Here is a 23,941-nt window from a genome sequence, read left to right as displayed (position 1 = left end):
ACTACGAAAGATTGGAATGTTTCTTTGAAGCAAATTCTATTGAAAAAGATGAACAAAAACGTGCTGTATTCTTAAGCGTTTGTGGTCCTGACACATACTCTGTAATACGTTCCTTGGTATCACCGAGCGTTCCAACGAGTATCAAGTTCCCAGATTTGATCAAAACTGTTAAAGCTCATTTTTCGCCCAAACCATCCGAAATATTTCAGCGATATTTATTTTATCGTAGGAAACAACAAAACGAAGAAACAATTTCTTCATTTGTTTCTGAATTAAGAAGATTGGCAGAACATTGCAATTTCGGAGCATCGCTAGAAGTAATGTTAAGAGATAGATTGGTTTGCGGAATTAAAGATGAAAATCTACAACGAAGATTACTCTCTGAAACTTCTCTAACGTTTTCGGATGCCCTGGATAAAGCAATTGCAGCGGAAACTGCTAGTAGAAACGTAAAAGAAATACGAAATTCTGATTCGTTATCCGTGAAACCGATTCAAGTCAGAAATAACAACTCAACTCACAAGTGGAATCAGAAACAGAATGTAAACAAAGATCGTTCAAAATCTAAGAACTGTTCTGGCTGTGGGGGTAATCACCCTAGAATACAGTGTAAATTTAAAGATGCTGAATGCCATGTCTGTAAGAGGAAAGGACATATTGCAAGGGTATGTAGAAGTAAATCTAATAATTTTCCAAATAATAAGCAAGTGTTTAAGAAAAATTTTAACACTAATTCTGCAAATTTAATCGACACTGTTCCTGATGTTGAGTCTCTGCAGTTAAAATACTTATGTGTAAACAATGTTAACTGTTCAAAATTGAAAGCTACTGTTCATATAAATGAATCGCCAGTTATAATGGAAGTAGACTCGGGTGCTAAAGTTACAATTATTGATAATTTTACATTTAAAGAACTGTTCCCTACTAATCCTCCGAGATTAGAAAATTGTCCTTACATAATTAGAGATTACAACAAGAATGCTGTCAAAATTTTAGGACAATGTGACGTTGACGTGCATTATTCATCTTTCAAAGGAAAACTTCCAATTTTAATTGCTAAGGAACCTAGAGAAAGCTTGCTAGGCACAAATTGGTTTGAGCCATTAGGAATATGTTTAACTGGAGTTCATAGGATCAGTAACTTAACTCTGGACAGTGTGGTGGAAGAATTTTCAGACGTTTTTAAAGATGAGTTAGGGACTTACAAAGGTGCACCTATAACACTCAAATTAGATCCAACCTTTCGCCCAATCCAATTAAAAGCTAGAACGGTGCCATATGCACTAAAACAAAAAATCGAGAAGGAATTGCAACGGTTGCAAGAACAAGGGGCAATTGAGCCGGTGGATTATGCAGAATGGACAACTCCTGTGGTCCCGATTCTAAAATCCAATGGAGAAATTCGACTTTGCGGTGATTATAAATGCACGTTAAACAGAGCTTTGGGTCAACACCCATATCCAGTTCCTGCTGTGAGTCAAGTGTTAGCTGAACTTGCAGGTAGTCGTTTTTTCATCAAACTAGATCTTTCGCAAGCTTACCTACAACTCACCGTTGATGAAGAAAGTGCTATGGCTCAGACAATCGTAACTCACAAGGGTGCATTTAAATGTAAACGCTTGCAATTTGGAATATCTTCTGCTCCCGGAATTTTTCAACAGTTCATTGAAAGGCTGTTATCGAGTATTCCAGGCGTGCTGCCGTATTTTGATGATGTTTTAATAAAAGGATCAACTATGGAAGAACTTACAGAGAGATTCAGGCAAGTCTTAAAGAAGTTTTCGGAATCTGGCTTAAGACTCAACAAAGAAAAGTGCATCATCGGAGCTTCAAGTATTCAATATTTAGGATTTCACATTGATAAAGATGGAATTAAGCCAACCAAAGACAAGGTTGATGCTATTCGCAATGCTCCAACTCCCAAGTCCAAGGAAGAGCTTCAAGCATTTTTAGGACTTTTAAACTTTTATCATGTGTTTTTGAAAAACAAGGCTGACATAGCCGAACCACTTCATCGTCTCTTAGACAATGATGCTCACTGGACGTGGACAAACACTCATCAGTCTGCATTTGAAAAGGTAAAGCGACTCCTGTCGGCGGAAACTCTACTTACTCATTTTGACGAAAAGAAGCCCATCATTTTAACTTGTGACGCATCTCAATTTGGAATCGGAGCTGTGTTAAGTCATCAACTAGAAGATGGCACCGAAGCTCCAATAGCATATTATTCACGAACGATGAATAAAACAGAACGTCAATATGCACAAATCGACAAAGAAGCATTGGCTATTATTCAAGGTGTAAAGAAGTTCCATAACTTCTTATTTGGACAGAAATTTGAAATTCGCAGCGATCACAAACCTTTGTTAGGACTTTTAGCTCCGAACAAACCTATACCTTCAATGCTCTCACCAAGAATGCAGAGATGGTCGATCATGTTAAGTTCATATGATTACAATTTAGTCTATAAACCAGGAAAGGAAATAACCAACGCTGAGGGTCTAAGTCGCCTTCCACAGCCAATGTCGTCCAACGAAGAAAATTCTCCAATGGAAATTTTGTTGTTGGAAGCTTTGAAGAAGCCGCTTTTGAAATGTGCCGATTTAGCTCGTCTTACGGCCCTAGATCCCGTATTATCTCGAGTTCTCAACTGGACATGGAGGGGATGGCCCGAACAAAGTCCCGATAAGGTATTTGAACCGTTTTACACAAGAAAGTTAGAACTGTCTGTACACAAAGGTTGCTTGCTATGGGGAGCAAGGGTAATTATTCCAAAAAAAGCTCAAGCTGACCTGTTGGGAATATTACATAATACTCATCAGGGTATTGTTAAAACTAAAGCTCTTGCTAGAAGCTATGTCTGGTGGCCTGGCATCGACAAAGATGTAGAAAAGGTGGTCAATTCATGTGAAACGTGTCAACAGACAAGAAATGTACCTCCAAAAACGGTAATTCCGTGGGAAAACACGAAGACTCCATGGGCTCGAATCCACATCGACCATGCAGGTCCATTTCAAAATTCGCTATTCCTTATTGTTGTTGACTCATTTTCTAAGTGGTTGGAAGTAGTGCGGGTTCCTTCCACCGAGTCCGCCGCAACGATAAATGCATTAAGAAAATTATTTGCTACTCATGGTATACCCAATATACTAGTCTCGGATAATGGTCCATCCTTCACTTCTGAAGCATTTCAAGATTTTTTGGTTAGGAACGGTATAAAATTTGTTCCTACTGCATCACATCATCCATCTTCAAATGGACAGGCGGAACGCATGGTGCAGACGACTAAGAATGCCTTAAAGAGAATTATTACAGGAAATTGGGAATACAGACTTGCAGCATTCTTACTTTCTCAACACGCGACACCAAATTCTACAACAGGCGTGTCTCCTGCAGAGCTGCTGATGAATCAAAGATTAAAAACTTGTCTTGACAAATTGCATCCTGACTTATCAGAAGCCATTAACACTAAACAAGAACGGGACTACTTAAATAATCGCACAAAGGTAAAAATGTTCGCTCCCTTAGAAGCTGTTTATGCACTAGGATTCCCTCCTCATCGGAAGTGGGTTCCTGCTACAATTACAGAAGTTCTTGGTATGACTACATACCTAGTACAAACGGATGAGGGCATGGTCTGGCGAAGACACGTTGATCAACTAAGGAGCCGGGTTGTTCCGACTTCTCGGTCCGATATTTCTGATAATTCCGATGAAATCTACTCGGATATTCTACCGAGATCACCAGTGCGAGCTCAATCTTCAGGTTCTTCTCAGGACTCTCCTACAATGTCTGATGATTTGCCTTTAGTAGATGATGTCGACAACGACCCAGTGCAGTCTTCGACTAATGATGATCCTGGCGCAGTGACTGCAAGCGGCCCCGGTCCTGGGCCACAGTCTCAGAGGCCTGTTAGGAACAGGCGTCCACCAGAATGGTTTAAATACTATAAAACTTAGGGGGGAGGAATGTTATGTATTTATGTTTGTAATCGTAATCGTATTTGTATGTGTAACTGTAACCGTAACTTGTTCACTGTAGTTAGTCAGTCCTTAAAAAAGTTCGAACGGCTTCGGCCGCGTGTGTGTGTACGTGTTAATAAATGTATCGTAACATACTTGCAAGCCTTGATCATTCGTTTGCTGCTAATGGATAGTGCTACGCGCAACACACCCCGTACACTAAAGGAGCAATTTCGAGTTGACCGTAATCGCTGGAGAAGTTTTCATTAGCTGAAGCCATGCATGATAACAACCTTTAACTGTAGAAGGGAAAAATTAGATTTATAGTATTAGTGCAATATTCTAGCATTGTAAACTGTGAGGAAAACGCCACACCAGGAGGTCCAGTAACTTTTCCCAAGCATGTACGAATGTTTTTTACTTCTAAACAAAGAAAAAATAACATTTATATGCATTCAACGAGTACATATTCCACACAGTTGCCTATAATTTATAAATTTTTGTACTTATTTTACCTATAAAAGTTATAAAACATTGTATATCTTGAGTGCAAATAACATTTTAGCTCCATAAAAACACTTTTTACTTAACTAGTAATTATTTTAACGGCTCTTAAGCATTTTGTGTACATTTGCTTTGTTGGCGAGTATCTTCTCGCCAAGCTCCTGTGAACAGCAGATGCGCAAGAATAAAGATTTGTTATTTTTATGCTTCAATTTAAATACTAGAATACCTGCGTATCAAATCATTTCAAAACATTGATTACAATACATATGAATCCATAAATTTTCAGTCAATAACAGAACACTTTAAACTATTTGTATATGCCCGTCATTTTAGGAAATAAACATCAAAATACATGAAAAATGCAATTACATTATATTTTAAAATCCGAAAAGAAGTGGGGAGAGGGAATTTGAATGATAGGTCTGTATTTGTATCAGTTATTTATTTATTACTATGCGGTAAAGGAGTTGGAGTCATCAGAGTTGCTCTGGTTTGTAGCCCCGACTTCAAATTAAGCGCCGTCGCGTCATCAGAAAAATATTTAATGCCAAAAGAGCAACTGCGTGCCAAAACGCGACAACTTCCCAGCCAAACAAGTCACCTGACCTGAGAAACATTGGGTCCCAAGCTTATTTCACTGACCTCCATTAGTATTCCTTCTCAATGGTTGAACCACCACCACACTAGAGTGGTGGTGGTGGTTCAACTAGAGGGTGGTGGTTCACACTAGAGTGGTGACTCTATTGTGGTGGTGGTTGAACGCTATTTCGATGATCCTCGAGTCCCTACATGAAAACGTTCATATAGGGACTCTTATTAGATCCCGAGTACTTCCGACCTCTCTGGTCCAACGGGGCACTGTTGTCACTCCGGTTCATTTTCTGGACGTGAGTGAAGTGAAGTGAACTTCCAGTCTGCGAGTTCACAAAGCGGAAAAGTTGACGTCTGCTTTGAAATCCGATCTCGCATGTGTTGATGGTATGAAAGGTTTCATGAATGGTGAGCTTCCGAAATCTAAATAAATTGAAAAACATATTTTATGATAATATACAGCAATTGATATATATTATTTGGTGCATGAGCGTAATTTCTCTGCTTCTTTTTATTCTGTCTGTGACTTTTTAAATATTTCAAACCGTATTTTATAGTTTGCTTTCATGTTATGTGCTTTTGTGTGGATCACAAATGAAAGCTTGACTATTCCAAAAATGAATAACTTAATGTAGTGCTTGAAAGTCTTAATCTAGCGTTTTTTACTTGTTTTGCATTTTTAAAAATATTGATCTTATTTGCTTACAAAATTCAGATTATTGCCATAGGCAGGGTTCAATTGGTCCACATTAAAACAATTGAAAAAAAAAAAAAAAACTCTTAATATTTTAAATCTTTCTCTTAATTGTCGTAAGATTTTGTTAATTTAGTTTGAATTTTCAAAATTATAAACCACAAGTTCCGCTTTGATTTGGCTCACTATACATGCTTGCAATTTATCTGCAAATGATAGATTAATATTGCGAACAAAACCATGAAATTTAATCACCTTATTTTCAAATATTATATTAAATAAATTATTGTGTTACAATTAAAATATTAATTTTTGATATATGTAATTCAGATGCTCGTAATTCAGTTTAAATAGTCATTTGTCCTATGTAGTTCTTGCCTTTTGATTCTGACTAGTGTTTTTTGATGAACAAAGTGGAAACAAATTGTAATAAATTTTATTTGAAAAAATGTTCTTCGTTTTAGGCAATTTCTCAATATTTTGAAGAAAAATTGGGCTAGAAATGAGTTACAGTAGTTTTTCATTCTACTATATTTTCAATAGACATCCTATCTGTGATTGTTGTAGCATCTCTCCCCCCCCCTACACCTACAACAGGACAACTCTCAGTTTTGTGTGCATTTCTGTAGCCTACAACACTTCATAAAGGCTAAAATCTTATCCTGTTGTGAAAATTTGAACTGAATGTTTGAATTGGCAACCTCTTTTGCAGTGTTTGAATGGCAAATGAGGAAAAATTTGAAATTGATTTATCAAGTAGAGACTTGCCGAGTACTCGGTACTCGGCCAAATTTTGAGCAGATACTCAACCAATACTGAGTACTTGTAAATATTGAATATTGTTCAATACAGATTGTGCTATCAATGCAAAAGTGTAAGCATATAATATACTGCAATCATTTACAATTCATATTCGCAAGTTAAATTTAAATTTTGAGAGTACTGAAGTTTCTTATGCTTCACTGGAGTAAATCTTCATTTTAATGTGCCCCAAGTTAAAAAGAGTAAATATAAAAAATTTATATTATTAAATGGATTTTTGCTACAAACAAAAATTATTTATATGAAGTATAAAAATACCTTTGCTTAAAAAAATAAAAGCAAATAAAACAACATTAAAAGCACAAATGTGCAGGAACACTGCAGGCACCTGTTTTGGCATTATAAGGAATGCCCAAAATATGAGCTCATGGATTTAAAGTCTTCAGACAAAAAATGGGATTTTTTTGTCGGATGTCTTCACATTCATTAGCTCACATTTTATGCACTGAAAAAGATGTTCCTTGTAATGCAGAAACACATGTCTGCAGTGTTCCTGAACATTTGTGCTTTTAACATTGTTTTATTTGCTTTTAAAAATAATTTATGTTTGGTGGACTAGAACTATAATAGATTGATATAATTTGTTTTAATTTCAGCTTGATTAATCATACCTTTTATTTATTTGTTTATTTTTAATTTTAAAAATAATTTTGTAAAATTTTTGACACAAAACAAAATTTTTAAATAATGCACAGTTAAATTTAAGCTGGAATTTTGTTTTAAAAACTATTATATGGACATGAAGGTCTATACTATTATTCCAATGAATGCAAAATTCATAATGTAAGTATCGGTGGTTCTTCTTAAAACAGAATTGGTACTCGACCAAGTACTCGGTACTCGGCCAAAGTGCCTCTCGGCACGTCTCTAGTATCAAGTGTATGATATCTCAATATAATGATAAATCAATTTCACACTGATTTCATTTAAAAACTTTGAAGCCACTTTAAAGAAAAATTAAAACTGACAAATTGAACCCTACTCAAGTTTCCTCCTGTTTTATCAATATAAGAAAAAAAAAAACAAAATAAAAAAATCAACTTGATATTATGCTATAAAATTGGATTTTCTGATCTTGTGTAGCAATCCATTTCTGGTGTTTTTTTGCTTCAAATTCCCGTACATTACAATAAACTGAAAGTCTGATTTTTTTGTCACTTAATTATTTAAAACCTAAACGAGGATTCTCTCTTTTATAACCAAGTCCAGGTTCTTTTTTAAGGGTTCTGATATCGCATGCTTTGTAAAAGCATATTTTTTCTCAATTCCTTTTTTCTACAGATTTTTTGTTAACTTTTATTTATTTATTTATTTATTTCAAATTCTGAGAGCTTTGCTTAGAAATGTAATGTACAATGTGTAGAAATTTTCAAAATTGGTCTAACATTATTATTTTAGGACATTTTTTGTAAAACAGTAGAAGACCATTATAACGCACACGTTGGGACCAGAACTTTTGCGTTATATAGATCATTTCACAGATTTTGAAACTAATATTCAGAATATATCTATATATTAGCACTTCAGAATGAGGTTTATCTGCAATGAGTATTGAAGCACCAATATTACAATTAGTTGTTCACAAATAAATATGTTTCACAATCAAAAGAAAGTGCATTATCCTGCACTTCTGCTAGCTTCATGGTTTGCATAACAGCTGCATTTTCAAGAGCCATCTGGTATTTTCTATTTACTGTGAGGTACTAAGTTTCCTTTAAAAACTTTGAATTAAGATAGAAAGATGAGAAACTACTTCAAAATTTGATTTGCCTTACAATTTTAATGCTTGCAAAGCAAAACAAAGGGATTTTTTAAACTTCAAAACATATTGTTTACTTCTGAAAAGTTGTGCGTTTTATAGAGAATTGCGTTATATAGGTCAGCGTTATAACTGTCTTCTACTGTACTACTGTAGAGAAGAGAGGTTGGATTGTCCTAGTAAATTTTTTTTTTCAAAATTTTTAAACCAATTTCAGAATATCTTTGTTCTTTTGCGCCATTATAGTCAGGGCTCCTTAAAACCTTTTAAAATAAAGTTTGAAAAACCCAAAATAAGGTTGACTTTGGAGATCTTAGGTGAAAAAGGGGTATTTAGGTAGCACAGGGTGCTGAAAGAATTCCTCGGAGGTGGAGGGAGGGAGATGGGATCAATTACTTTAAGTTCCAATCACTGGTGCAGTCAAGGGCCTATCCAGGGGTGTAGATATGGATATATCTCTCCCCTCTCTGAAACTCCGAAATTTTTCTTCACTGACCAAATAAAAGTAACCATATCCACCTCCCAAATTTAACTACATTTTTTCAGGCTATGTCAGAGTGCAGCCAAAATGTACCTTTTGGGATGAGCAAGTTTGCTCATAGAAGCCTTTAACTGTGCATAAAATACTATACATATTTATATGAAGATTGTAATTATGTTTTTAAACTAAGGATTCTATAAGCAGTAGTGGCGATTCGGCGGGAAGGGGGGGGGGGCTTTTATGGTTAGTTTATTTTATTTTCCAATTTAGAAACCAAAACTAGAAATTATATAAAAAAAGTACAAATGTCAAAATTTTTAGAACATAATCATTTGGTTTACTTTGTATCTGTGTACGAAACATTATTAAGAACTAGCAGTAACTTTTAGTTTCATTGTTTAGATATTAGCAAATCAATAGTTTTACTTAAACAAGCTATACTTTTTGAATAAAATTATTACCAAGTGTTTGAGACTTTACAAAATACATTAGGGTACATAATACAAGTCAAATTGAGAGAGTGTAAAGCAAAGTGATGTAAGTGCCGGTGGACATTTTCAAGTTGCGGTGTTAAACGTGTTTAAAGATAAGGTCCTATGTAGGCTATCATTGAAAAGTTTTCCTAACTTATGCTGTATAGCAGCACCTACCAAGCTACTAGTATTATTTATTGCCTGAAGGCAGAGGGGAGGTCTATCTACCATTTGTGCTGGTTATCTCCAAATTTTTAATTTTTCCACTGACATCCCATTGCCTATCACTACCTCAATTCATGTCTAAGTGTTTTTTTTTTTGGAAAGTTATTATGTACATAATTAATTACAAAATTACCGTAAAATCCCGAAAGTAACCCCCCCTATTTTCAAAACAAAACTTGTTGATTTCAGAAGGGGGGGTTATAATCGAGATTTTTCTGAAAAATTAGCCAAAATATTTGTTTTTAGTAGTATTAATTTTAGAGTACAGAAAAGAAATAATAAGTAAAAAAGAGTTAATATTAATGAAGAGAGAGAGAAATTAATTAATAAAAACGTGTCATGATTTTCTAGTAGTAATAAATTGCATGAGGGCACCATTTGTTTTCGAAAGAAAGGATTTTGCACCTTAAGTTGGCGAAACCCCTATAATTTATAGCTTGTAAATTCATTATGTACTGAATGTAATAAGGTTACAGTAAAAGAAACAAAATCTTAATGTTCTTGTTTCAGAATAGAAGCAAAAATCTCAATCACGGTCGCAAAATCGTTATGAAAATCATAATTTCGAAAACTGAGCTTTACAAAGTTCGTGAACGCAAACACAGACAAATCTCTTACTCGATTTAGTAAAATTTACATTTCTTGTGATCCTAAACTCGTTCAATTACATTATTTCTCCTTTTAAAAGGTTAAGTTTCGTGCTACTTTTTAAGCAACACGTCTCCAAAATGGCGTCACGTTTTCAAAATGGCGCCGTGTTGAAGATCGTTCAGTTTCACAAGTCAGAACAAAAATGCTTCTTCCAAAAGGAAAAAAAAATGCATTACAATCGTATAAATTTCTTTTGTAATACATATGAACAAAAAAAAAAAAGGTGCCCTTGCATCAAAAGGAGTCTAGACATTTTGGAAGGAATAAACCATGGAGACCATTTTTTTTCTTTTTTTGTTTAAATCATTGTGTTTTCTTTCTTTCTTTCTTTTTTTAGAAAAGCAAAACTGCACATGGAGGGGGAAACTAAACCTTTGTTAATGCTTTCCAAGTAAAGCAGAAAATGTTATCCTTCTTTTATTGGAGGGAGTGACAAATGAAGATGATCGGAAAATTTTCAGGCGAAGGGAGGGGAGGGGGTATAATCAGGATTTTAATGAGATTTTACTTTCTACAAAAAAAGGGGGGGGGGGGTTATAATCGATTGGGGGGTTACTTTCGGGATTTTACGGTAAAAAAAAAACCTGAGTTAAGTTGTTAGATTTACATCAATTACTTCTGATCTGCTCCCAAAAACAGCCCTAACAAAATTTTGTACTTTTTTTTTCATCTTTTCCTTTTGCTGCTACTAAAAGACCTATGTCTTTTAGTTGTTTTTTTTTTCTACCCCCCCCCCTCCCCCACTTATTAGCCTCAATCGCACCTCTAATTCTAAGGAGAGGGGCATTTTGACCTCAAATACACTCCTCGCTGCATTCCTAATCCCAACTACAAGTATTCTAGGTTGTCAAGTTGATAGCCTACAAGAGAGGGCTGATTTTCAGGAATTGTGAGCTTCATTTCCTCACATGAGGCAGTGTGAAGCAAAGGGATGTTAAGTGGCAAAATTAAAAATTTGGAGATAACCACCACAAATAGTAGGGGAACCTGCCCTCTGTCTTGAGGCAAGAGATAGTAGTAGTCGCCCTGGTAGGTGCTGCTGTACAGCAATAATTCAGAAAAAAAATTCAATGAAAGCCTACTTAGGACGTTATCTTTATATGCCTTTTACTCGAAACTTGAAAATGTCCACTTACATCCCTTTGCTTCTCACTGCCTCACACGATAACCAGATGTGAAATTTGGAAGCACAGAGAAAGATTGCAAAAGTCAATGTTCCCTGAGAGAAAAAAAAAATTCTTTAATGCACAGTTTTTTGAAATGCAATTAAAAAAAAAAAAAAAAGTAGCGTGATAATACTTCATGTCGAAATTATGTTTTGTAATTTCTACATAAATCATTAGCATAATGCGAGATCAATAATGAAAACTTTACTGGCCGCTATTGCTGCTGCGTTGGCCAAAATTATTGGCTCAAGTATATCTTTTGCATGGTTAAAGGCTTGAAGAAATAAGTAATAGTTAATAAGTTTTTTTTTATTTTATAAAATGTTCCATATCCTCATTTCGTTCATAGTATATGTTATTTGCAATGTATGTATCGATACCGTCTGACCACGGATTGTATGGAAAGACAAACATCCGTTTTACAGCCGGAAATGGGCGAATCTATTATTTTTTAACGATGCCAGCTTTTGCAGAAGCAGAGTCTCTTTCAAATGAGCGGAATACCGGCATCAAATTTTTATTTTTCCCCTTTATTCAAATAGATTCTTCTTATCTGGACGTGTGAAAATTCCATACAATCCGTGGTTGGACAGTATGTATATATCTAATTTAAATATTTTATTTTAGCATGCATGAAAATGGGTCAAAGTATGCCTACTTCTCCTGAAATGGAAAGCCAAGCTGAAAATCAGAGTTTGCAGCCCAAAAAGTTGAGGAATCCAATGGTTACAATTCTGAAAGAAATACTTAGGGAAGAAATCAAAATGGAAGATGATTTGAAAAAAGAAAACAAAGCAATATTGAAAGATTTTTTGGAAACTTTTGTTTCAAGAATGAAAAGTAAAGATGAAACTTTTAATCTGTTGTATCAGCGTAATTATTATACTGGCAGTTCTTTTTCTGGTCTTCGAATATCTAGGCCTGATGAATATGATATTAATTTGGTTTTAAAGTTACCTTACAGTGCAAACGATATTGAGGTATTCTTTTTTATATTTTTTTAGCTAAAAAAAAATATTCAGAATTGAATTTTATGTAACTAACTGTTATTCTGCACTTTATTGTTTTCCTTTTAGTTTCAGAAACTTGAAGTATATTGATGTTTTTTCAGTAAGGATTCTGATCTGCATTTAAGCATTAAATATGCATATTTTATTTTCTGTATTCTAAGATAATGTAATCTAAAATAAAAGTGATGTGTGATCTAGTACACAATTTTTTGTAAGAAATAATTAGTGAAATAAAAGAGTTTTAGTATATAACACATTCTTTAAATGAACTAAAATATAATTAAAATTTTCTCCAAAATGGAGTGCAATAACAGACAGTTGGTGCATTTTTTATTTAACAATTTTGTTGCTCTGTAAAGAGGATAAAGAGAGGTGTAACCATTCTCATTGATAGCTATCCTTTACACTTGTAGTTATATGTGCCCATGTTTTTCCTTCTAAAGCTTTCAAATACTTTATGATAGCTATTAAAAACTCTTAATTAAACTTTCCAGACAGCCTGTAAGCAATTCTAAAACTGTATGGGAGACTTTAAATCTACATTAAGTTAGAGAAATTATTTTATACTTTTTAGTTCATGTTAAAAGCTATATACTATAACTTTTTAATTTTATTAATCATTTTCTGCTTTTTAGTATTGTGTGTCAGAAATGTTTCAATCAGTTTTAAATGCTTCGATCGGACAATAACAGAGGCTGTCAAATTGATGATAACAGAGTTAGGGAAATTTATTCAGACTGTCAATCATCAGAAGAGAAAAAATACGTACCCAACAGCAACATACATACACTTAGAAAGAAGAGATGGCTTCTCTATGAAATTCACAAATATGAGGAATATCCACAAAATAAGTTTCGTTTGGTAATAAAGAACTATTGTAGACAGATACAGGAAAAATATTTATTTTGCTGAAAACTCTACAACTCTTAAAATACTTTTCTACATAACTCCCAAAATTTTGCAGGCATTTGTCATAGGTTGGTAAAAGTTTTTGTATGCCTTCTTCATAGGAGGTTGCCGCCTGCATTTTCAACTATATGGTAACTTGTTCTTTCAGCTCATCATCGTTGTTTAAGTGTCTAATCATCGTTGTTGAAATATTGTTCACCAAGGAAAGATTTCAGGTGGAAGAAGAGGTGGAAATCGCTGGGAGCGAGGTCAGGGATGGTCATGAGGAGGATGGTCAAACACGTCCCAGCCAAATTCCTGTAGGTGGTCTTTTGTCACACTTGCAGTTGATTTCTGGCCGCGAGATCAAGCAATCAATAGAAAAGTTTACCAGGAAACACTCAAGAAATTGCGCCGCGCAATACAGAACAAGCGCTGAAGACTTCTGTCAAAAAGTGTTTTTTTTCTTCATAATAACGTCCATCATGTGACATAGTTATACATTTTTCAGCAATAAATATTGTTCCTGTATCCGTATACAATATTTCTTTATTACCAAACGGAACTTACTTTGTATATACACTTCGTATGTAGCTTATTAAATTTATTATCTTATTTAATATCATTATTAAAAGCTCTATTATTACTACCATGTTTACTACCAAGCTAATAGATAAATACTGAAAGAAATAAGCTCAAAGATGGAGAAGTTAGAAATGGCCTGGCCTCTATTTCTGTGAACCAGATCCTGATTCTTATCATGTTGCAACCTTATTACATTAGAGATAAAGAGTTCTGAATGTCAAATTCAACGGTCACTGAATGAAACTTTGTTTAAATAATTTTGCCATTATTAGCTTAAACCTAGTGTTGAATTTATTAAGGAGTGCAAAAAATTCTTGGACCAAAAACTCTCGCTTATTGGGAATTAAGTTGAAAGATTTTCGTTCTTTGTGCCTGCTACATAGTTAAATATGAAATGATAGATGGGTGCCAAAGTGTGTTTCTACCGTCAGACTTATAAAAATATTTATTAATGTACATATTTCTGGAATTCTCTAACTAGAAAGAGGTGATTAGAATTTTTTGCTCAGCTAGATATTATTATTTTTTTTAAAAGATTTTTATTTGTCTATAATTGTTATGATTTTTTTCAGAGAAAATTGGAGTTGGAACAAAGTACAATGAAGTACCGTTTATTACGTTTCTCTTTTATACTTTTTTATCAATGATACGTTTTTTAAATTGGTCCTTGCAGAGTCTAATACACATTAGCCTATACCTATTGTAAGTTTTTTTCATTTATATGCTTTTTCCATACAGTCCCTTCAAAAATGTATAAACTTTTTTTTTTTTTTGCAGTATGTATTACTCCTGCTTTTTTAAATATAGTTAACTCTTTTGTTTTTTATTTAAAGGTACAATTTCAACCTCAAACTCCTTCTTTTGTAAAGTATAAAATCAAGAATCCTGAAAAGTATCAGGAGAAGTATGGCAAACTTGCACCTTTTATCAAAGATGGATATTTGATGCCCAAAAAATTACGCACCTGGATTCAGGGAGTTGTGGATAAAGCAAGAGTTTCATACCAAGTTCCACAAAAATGCAAGAGTGTAAGTTTTATTTTTAAACTTCCAATAAAATCTTGTCCACTTGTGTCTGAGTATTTAGCTGGTTAGTCTACATTTTTAGAATTTTCATGTGATATTTCTGGGCATAAAGTATAATTTATGTGTCTCTTTTGCACGTATGTACACTACTACTCATTATTTTCAATACACCTTTTTCCTTTCAGCTTTTTCATGAAATATTAGGGTCAGTCAATAAATAATGAGACGACAGAAGCTATAAAGTAGATTTTATTCGACATTCTTCAAAAATTCTGACCGAAATTATTTAAACACATATCTCACTGGAAAATTAGTTGCATAATTCCATGCTTATAAAAGTCTTTTGGCTGGTTTTGGCACCAATTACATACACACTCCTTTACTTCATTGTCCAAATGAAATCGTTTACCCCGAAGTGCCTTCTTCAGCTCAGCTTCCTGCTTCATGTGGGATCACATGAAGATAGATCCGTAGATAAGGAGAGTGGTTCAAGATTTCCTACTTTAATTTCCGAAAAAGTTCCTTTTTTGCATTGGCTGTCTGTGGTCTAGTGTTGTCGTGCGACAGTATGACAGCATGTGAAAGTTTATCGGGACCACACACAACCAATGCAAAAAAAAAAAAAAAAAAACTTGTACGGAAATTTCAGTTAGAAATCTTGAACCACCCCCCTTATAGTCCAGACCTATCCCCATGTGATCCCACATCTTTGGGGAACTTCAGAAGACACTTCAGGGACAACAATTTCATTTGAATGACGGAAGTAAAGGAGTGGGTGCGTAATTAGTGCCAGCAGCAGCCAAAGGACTCTAATTAGCACCGAACTAAGCAACTAATTTCCCAGTAGAATAAGTGTTCAAACGATTTTGGTCAGTATTTCTGAAGAATGTCGAATAAAATCTGTTTTATAACCTTTGTCTCATTATTTATTGACAGCCCCTAATGCACAAGGAAATGAACTCTAGTTTTAACAATCTTTTATTCAAGCTTAAAATATATTTTACTACATCAGTGGCATCACTATGGGGGAGGAGGGAGGCTATCTGCCCCATGTGATGTCCCCCTGGGGATGACACCTAAAATGGAACTGAAGTGTTGAAACTCAAATGTAGTTGTTTCTGAAAATTGGCCCACATAAAATTTCATCCTAATACAAATGTAGTTTCTGAAAATCGTATGAGTTTCAATTTCATGTTTGCATAGAATATTGAAGCCTTTTTTTTGCGCGTGTGTTTGTAGGGAAAGACACACATTGCCGCCCCGAGTGTCACCCGTGCCTGACTACATACTTAAGCATAAGTACCATAATTTTGTCTTAAATGTTCTCTTCATCAAAGTAGTCACTTTAGAAATAATCACCACCACACAAACAGGAAACATTAAATTGGTTAGTTTATTGAAATTTTCGGATACAATGTTATTTCAACTGAGTTGTATTCTCTCTCACATTAGGCCTGTAATAAATAAAAACCTAAACTAGGTACACCCTAAAATAATTATTATTTCTTTTTCACCAACTAAAAACTTCTGTAAACAACCTATACTCCACAAGTTATTACCTGCTTGTCTTAGGGCAACAATCACAGAGGAATTTGCAAGTGATAACTCTTTTTGACGAGCCATCCAGAAAGAAAATTAACTCTTGTTTGAAATAATAATGAAATTCCTACCTTGAAAATTCTCTTGTGCAGTTTTGCTTTTAGCTTACTTTTTACTAACCTAAGTGTGTGCACATTCAGATAACATCTAGCTGAACAGCTAACTCACTCCTATGTATTTTTATAATATGATAGTTATTAAACACCAGGGCTTGAAAATTATACTACCCGACATGCCCAAGGCATGTGAAAATTCCGATTGGGCGTGAATCTTTTACCCTTACGTGCCCGGCCGGGCATGTAATTTTTTGATCAAATTTTTTCCCCTAAAACTTGATTATTTCGTATTTTTTTGAAAAATTACTGTTTACTTTCTTGGAGCTCAAAATTTATTTCACGCCCTACTACTAAGATGGTTTGCTGTTTCCGGTTTGCGCGGAAGGGATCCTTCCCATTATATAACTTAAATTATGTTAAATTTAATGACTTCTTATTATGTACTATTTATTCAAACTATTATTTTTATGATTTATGCAAAAATAATTCGTCTGATTAATGATGTACGACACATTCAAATACTTTTATTAGTATACAATAAGGAAAACTGGGCATGAAAAAATTCGGGCATGTATCTTTTGATAAACATGCTCAGCATAGCATGAAAATTTAAAGATTTTTCTAACCCTGGAATATACTTTGCTCTATTTTTGGAGAATGCGGCAAAAAATTAATTAAACCTTTTTTACAACCAATATTTGATACAGAAATGAATGGAAGCAGCTTTACAAACAACAGCTACATGAATATTCCATTGAAATCCAGTATCCCATTCATTTTTTTATTAAAATTTTGAAAAAGTATGTAAAAATGTTTTGATTGTATTGAAATCAATGAGCGGTAGTGTATGTTTGTACTAATACTTTATCCTTTGTTTAGTTAACACCTGGATCCTCTGGTCCTGCTGTAACTGTGTATTTAAATAAAGAAAATGGTGATAAAATTGATATTGACTTAGTTCTTACTTTTGAATGTGCTCTAAAAGAAAAACCTCCTGGAATTGATGGAAGAGTCTATGAAAGAGTTAAAAATAAACTTCAGGTAAAAATTCAATTTCTTTATCTGGTGTTTTTCCCAATAAGAGTTCAGTACATTTTACAGCTATAAAATCAAGCATTTAAGTTGATAATCAAGGTCGGTGGTTGCTGCTCACCATGTTGCGACCTAAATAAAAATATTACTACCTTTCATCACTTGGTCACCATTCTGCTCAATTCAACCTGTGTTATCTATAATCCCTTATATCTTCAGAAATTTCTACCCAACAACATATCTTCTAATCAAACACAAACTGACTTCTACATGAGCAGTGCAACATGATGAAGTTGTCAAAAATTGACTGAAGCGGCAAAATGCAAGTTCAGCAATGAAGATCACAGGGTAGACATTGGCAAAACGTTTAACTGTTCCACTCCAGACTGTATTAATTGTCACCACCACTCATGTATTGGAATTTAAAAGAACCAAAGTTTTGCTAAACAATAAATAAATCTAAAATTTCATTGAAAGATATAAATAGTGGTATGAGTTTGTGGTTAGTAGCGTAACAAGGGGTTGACAGGAGTGGCTCTTGCCAAGGATACAGCAGCCGGGGGGGGGGGGGGGGCAGCATTTAGACTGATTTTTAAAAAAATAAGGAGTTTTTTTTTATCATAGAATATGAAAAATGTTTTTAAAGTTTTTTTTTTGAAAAACTCGCAAGAAAATAGAGCTAGGTTTTTTTTTTAAATATGTATCACATACATAACATCTACTGAGAAGGAACATTGGGCATCATTGAAAACAATTCTAAAAAAGAAAAGAAAAAAATTACAATGCTGCCTCCTATTTGTCTAATCAATTAATCAAAATTTTCCAAAAAAAAAAAAAATCCTCCAGTGACTTCCCCTGTGGATGACCCTGCGGGGGGGGGGGGGGCGAGACCCCATAGTTACGCTACTGGTTGTGGTGGTCTAACAGAGTCTGGAACGGATAACGAAATTTTTATAATATTTATAATCAAGTTCTTTTTTTTTTTGAATTTATTTATTTTAAGGATACTTTTTGTCCTTAGTTAATAAATTATGGCTGAGTGAAATTCTTATTTAACGTGTGATTGACACTTTTAAGTTGGTCATAAAAATAACAGTTGGTCATTCCTCGTAAAAATGAAATATTTCCCTGTTGCCTAGTTAGTTAATGCTTGATTGTACAATTAACATTAATTTCATTAATTCATCCTATTAACCTTTATTTAAACAGATAATTTATAGGTTTTATTTGCAGTTTAAAAACTAATTTGTTGCTTTTATATATATATATATATATATATACAGGGTGATTATAATTAAAGTTCCATTTTCAAAACGCTGTAAAAATAAAACCAGTGGTGAGAAAGACATCAGATTTCAACAGCATACTATCGAGGAAGGGGGGAAAACGTATGGCAAATGAAAATTAATTTGTTGAAATTTTTAGCAATAGATGGCGCTGTAAGCACCATAATTTAATAGCGGTCGTTCATTCTTTCATCAAATTGGTCTTTAACTGTCGTGAGACTGACACAAAAGATGTTCAATATGCTGTCCTCCGTTTTCTGAAACAAGTTGAAATCGAGAAACAGCATGTCCTACAACTGATCGAAGTGTTTCCGGGCTAACGTTTAAAATGTGTTGCGCTATGCGTGCCTTCAGATCAGCTAAGTTGCACTAAACACAACAGCTTTCATATAGCCCCCTAAACAGAAGCCACACGTGTTAAGATCAGGTGATCTGGACAGCCAGGCTGTATGGAAATGGCGGCTGATAATTCTAGCATTTCCAAAATTGCTCTTCAGCAGCTGCTTCACTGGATTCGCAATGTGCGAAGGTGCGCCATTTTGCATAAAAATGACTTCATCCGCGCTGCTGTAGAGCTGGAATGACGTAGTTGCGCAAAAGGCATTCATAGCGCTTACCAGTTACGGTACAAGTAACAGGACCGGAGGCACCAGTCTCTTTGAAAAAATATGGCCCTATGATAAATGATGCCGTAAACCCGCACCACACTGTGACCTTTGCAGGATGAAGCGGTACTGGATTATTTGCGTGTGGATTTTCTGTTGCCCATATTCTGTTGCCCTTTTCCATACAGCCTGGCCGTCCAGATCACCTGATCTTAACCCGTGTGACTTCTGTTTATGGGGCTATCTGAAAGCTGTTGTGTTCAGTGCAACTTAGCTGGTCTGAAGGCATGCATTGCGCAACACATTTTGAACGTTAGCCCGGAAACACTTCGAACTGTTGTGGAACGTGCTGTTTCTCGATTTCAACTGGTTTCAGAAAACGGGGGACAGTATTTTGTGCCAATCTAACGACAGTTAAAGACCAATTTGATGAAAGAATGAACGACCGCTATTAAATTATGATGTTTACAGCGCCATCTATTGCTAAAAATTTCAACTATTTAATTTTCATTTGCCATATGTTTTCCCCTTTCCTCGATAATATGCTGTTGAAATCTGACGTCATTCTGACCAGTGGTTTTATTTTTACAGCGTTTTGAAAATGGAACTTTAATTATAATCACCCTATATATATATATATATATATATATATATATATATATATATATATATATATATATATATATATATATATATATTAGGGTGGTCCTTATTTATATGGGAAAAAAAATTTCGGAATTCAACAAGTGACGCCCCCTAGTTTTGTGACACTATAATAAAAAGTAACGTGTGCAAAATTTGAATTCGATTGGTCAATAATAACACGTGCCCCTAGGCCGTTGAACTTTAACACTTTTCATAATTTTCCCACAAATCTTCGAGTTTTTACTTCAGACTCCGTACATCGTTTCTCCTATGTTTGCAAAATATTTTTACAGCGAGGTAGCACTAAAATTAATCTTTTAAATTACTTTATTTCGTCTAAGGATTTTTCATTGAATAAAAATGAAATATTGCTTTAGAAACTATACCTTAATCGTATGCTTTTCTCAATGTATCTCAATCATGTACATTTTTATTCTGATAGTCTTTGAGTGTCTGTAAAATACTAAATTGCTTTTGTGACTCATATTTGGTAAATTGATTGTGAAATTCTTCGATTAATTGTGCTCCTCTTTCAGTTGTATCATTCACAACTTTCAGCATTTTAACAATATCTCTTCCCTTTAAATAGCTTCCTTCATTTTGCCATGAATCAGGATCAAATAGGAAAACATCTTTTGGTGTTTGTAACTTATCAAACAGTTTTATTGACTTGTAATTGATTCTATAAAGAGGAAGATCTTTACTAAGAAAGTATTCCAAATCATCTACTGTTATTTGAAATTTTTTATACAGTCATCAGATACGTCTTCCTATTCAGCAAGCATTTTTTTGAAGTAGTCTTTTCCTATCTTCAAAGTTAATTCCTTTATTCAATGCGGACAAAGCTACTAGTTCATCCCCTAAGTACCATAAGTGATTTATGAATTTTTCATTCACTGCTTATGCTGCATGTTTGTCAACATTTTGTACGCTGCAGGTTTTTTAGACACTAGACTTTATATTAATTTAAAAGGCCTAGAAAGGGTTGCTGCGAAAAACTATATTTCATACAACATTTAACTGTAAAACAGTAGCTGTTCAACATTGGAACCTGAAGCTATCATGGTAAGCCTATCGGCTGTTTTTTTTCCAGTTACATCTGGATGTAGCTTAGTATCCCAGGGAATAAATAAAAACCCTAGATTTAAATTCATGAAATCTCATTTTACCTCTCAAAGATTTTCTCTTGCTCTCTTAAGGGATGTACGATTGATCATAAGGTTATTTGGATTTAAATTCACGGCATCTACATAGGCTGTTAATAAATGAGCAGCATCTTTGTCCCTAATATGGCATTTGTCTAACATTGATGAAATGCGAGCAGATCTCAATAGTTGTCAAGCTTTTTTGCGTTGTGGTAGACCAAATATGGAAAAAAAGGTTCAACAGGTTAGGATAGATACCCATTTCGGTTTCTAAATTTTGTGAAATGCAAGAGGAATTTGATGATAATATAGGACTATGTACTGAAATAGAAGACAGTTTAAAGTATAGATTTTTACATTATTCCGATCTGGATTTTTTTAAATTTATATTTTAGATATGGAAAATAGAGTTTATTTTTATGGTAGGGTAATCGAGGATTTTTCAAATTTAAATTATAAGAATATATAAACATTTAAGTATATAACTAAAGAACAGCGAATTAAAATATAATTGTCATTACTTATATTTATAGCATGGAAACCTAGTGACCCTATTTGTTACACCTATTACATACACAGAAAATTCCCTAAATCAACACACCCAAAGCCTGGAGGAGGCAATTTGTTGTTGTCAAAAATCATTCATAAATGGCCTAGGCCATTCATTAATGGCCTTTAGAATCCCTTGTGTCCATCTTGGTAGAAAGAAATGTTCCAATGCCGCTTGGTTTGAAACGAGCGCGAATAGCGATATGCATGTCCAAAGACCATTGGTGTACTTGTACCCTATGTAATATGTAAAATTTTAAAGAATGAAAGTGAGAGAATGGTTTGTGTGGAAGTAGCATCATCTATTGATGTTCAAAATTACTTTAAATATGAAACCTAGGAATATTTTTACATAAAAATGAGAAAATCCGCAATTTTTTCCTCAAAACTCAAAAAAGGGGGCCCTAGGGGCACGTGTTAATATTCATGGATTGACTTAAAATTTTGCATGGATCATTTATTTGTATAATGGAACAAATTGAGGGGGCGTCGTATAAAATATCAACAACTTCAAAAATAAGGACCACCCTAATATATATATATATATATACACATATATATAAACATCAATAGAACAACAAACAAACAAGGTTACAACATAGATAAATGACAGAGATGAAGCCAGTACTCTTCAGCAGTAGAAACTTCATCCAATGGTCGAAAGACCAAAAATTTTAGACTAAAACTAAAAATAGGATGTCCAGTTCCGAAAAAATAAACATTCAGGATTACATTGGGCAAAACGCACCACATGTGAAAAATGAATGCAGATTTCTGGAACTAAGACCTAAAACAAAGTACTGGGGTTTTCTCTCGGACATTAGAAGCCAAGGCTATCAATAATGTCCCTCCACCGTACTGCCAGCAAAAATCAAAAGTCTTACCTATGTGTCTGGGTGCAAATATAAAATGGTATTCATCAGTTCCATTTTCGTGCCAGTCGATAAAAATAAAATTAAAACAAAACCAATCCAATGAATAAAAAAATAAATAAATGTCATCCAAAAAAGAAACAGTTCCTAAGACATTCCAGGTCGACCGAAAAACTTAATTAGAAAAACATCATCAACTGGAGTCCAAACTTGTGGTTTCCTCCAGAAAAATCATACATGTGAAAAGGAATACAGTTATAGTGAAGCGAAGTGTTGTTTAAAGGCTATGTTAGAGAAAATATTATTTACGAGATTATTTCGTAAATGGTTTTCAAGTAGTTTATTTTTAAGTAGATTAATTTCTTGGTTGAATGCTGTAATCGTTTTGTAGATTCTTTTGGTTCTGATGGCTTGCAAAACAATGATGCCAATAAAAACTTTTTTACTGAGGCAAGAAGAAAAACTTTGCAGACAGTTAACTTTGAATTGAAATTCGCGTCTTTTATCATAAATAGTGGTTCCACAGTCAATATTATTTTGAATGTCAAGGAAGTTAAGAATTTTATTATTAGAACTAGTTTTTTTAATGTGAGGAAGTTATGATAAGTATTTTTGCTGAGTTCAGAAAAGTTGGAGTAGTTGATACATAATAAATCATCAATGTATCTGCAACAAAGAGGTGTAGTACCAGGATTATCAATAGAAAATTTTCTTTCATAAAATAAAATAAAAAGGTTAGCTAGGGTAGAACTAAAGTTAGCACCCATAGCAGTACCATTAATTTGTTGAAGGCAAGAATTGCCCTTTTTGAAATAGCAAAATTTAAAAAGCTTGAGAAAAAAAATCCTCATTAATATTGAGTGAAGTATTGACAGTTTTTAAAAGTTCAGTAACTGTAAATTGTGGTTCATTGAGTGGAATGTTGGTAAACAGATTTTCAAAATGAAATGTTTCTAGATGAAAGATGTCGAGCATATTAAGTAATTTGATCACATCATTGCTGTTATCGATTATCCAATACCATTTCTCTTGACAGAGCTTAAGTTGTTTTAAAATCTTTTTAAGATAAGATTCATGTTTAACACTAAGATTTTTCCCAACTGTGTTAATGGCAGAACAGATAAAACGAAAAGAAACGGGTGTTTTGTGGAATTTGGGAATTGCATAAAGATAAGGGAAATGGATAGTCTTAGGACGGGGTAATTTCATGAGTTTGTAGGCAGCAAAGAATGTTTTTATGATTGAAGATTCATTTAGTGTGGAACATTTATAAGAAACAACTACTTATAATAACTAGTACTTACACCTCTCTT

General features: G+C 33.9%; 1 protein-coding gene across 1 annotated transcript in view; it reads left to right on the top strand.

Moving 5' to 3' along the window:
* Window positions 1–5,399: 5,399 nt before the first annotated feature.
* Window positions 5,400–23,941, top strand: part of LOC129222597 (cyclic GMP-AMP synthase-like receptor) — a 42,755-nt gene continuing 24,213 nt past the window's right edge. Inside the window, exons 1-4 of the mRNA XM_054857111.1 lie at window positions 5,400–5,468; window positions 11,959–12,311; window positions 14,648–14,842; window positions 17,374–17,535. Coding sequence (XP_054713086.1) covers window positions 5,450–5,468; window positions 11,959–12,311; window positions 14,648–14,842; window positions 17,374–17,535 — 729 coding nt within the window. The 5' untranslated portion in view covers window positions 5,400–5,449. The remainder of the gene's footprint in view (window positions 5,469–11,958; window positions 12,312–14,647; window positions 14,843–17,373; window positions 17,536–23,941) is intronic.

The sequence above is a fragment of the Uloborus diversus genome, chromosome 5, assembly GCF_026930045.1.
Source record: "Uloborus diversus isolate 005 chromosome 5, Udiv.v.3.1, whole genome shotgun sequence".
Taxonomy (NCBI): Eukaryota; Metazoa; Arthropoda; class Arachnida; order Araneae; family Uloboridae; genus Uloborus; species Uloborus diversus.
This window is presented reverse-complemented; position numbering and strand designations above follow the sequence as displayed.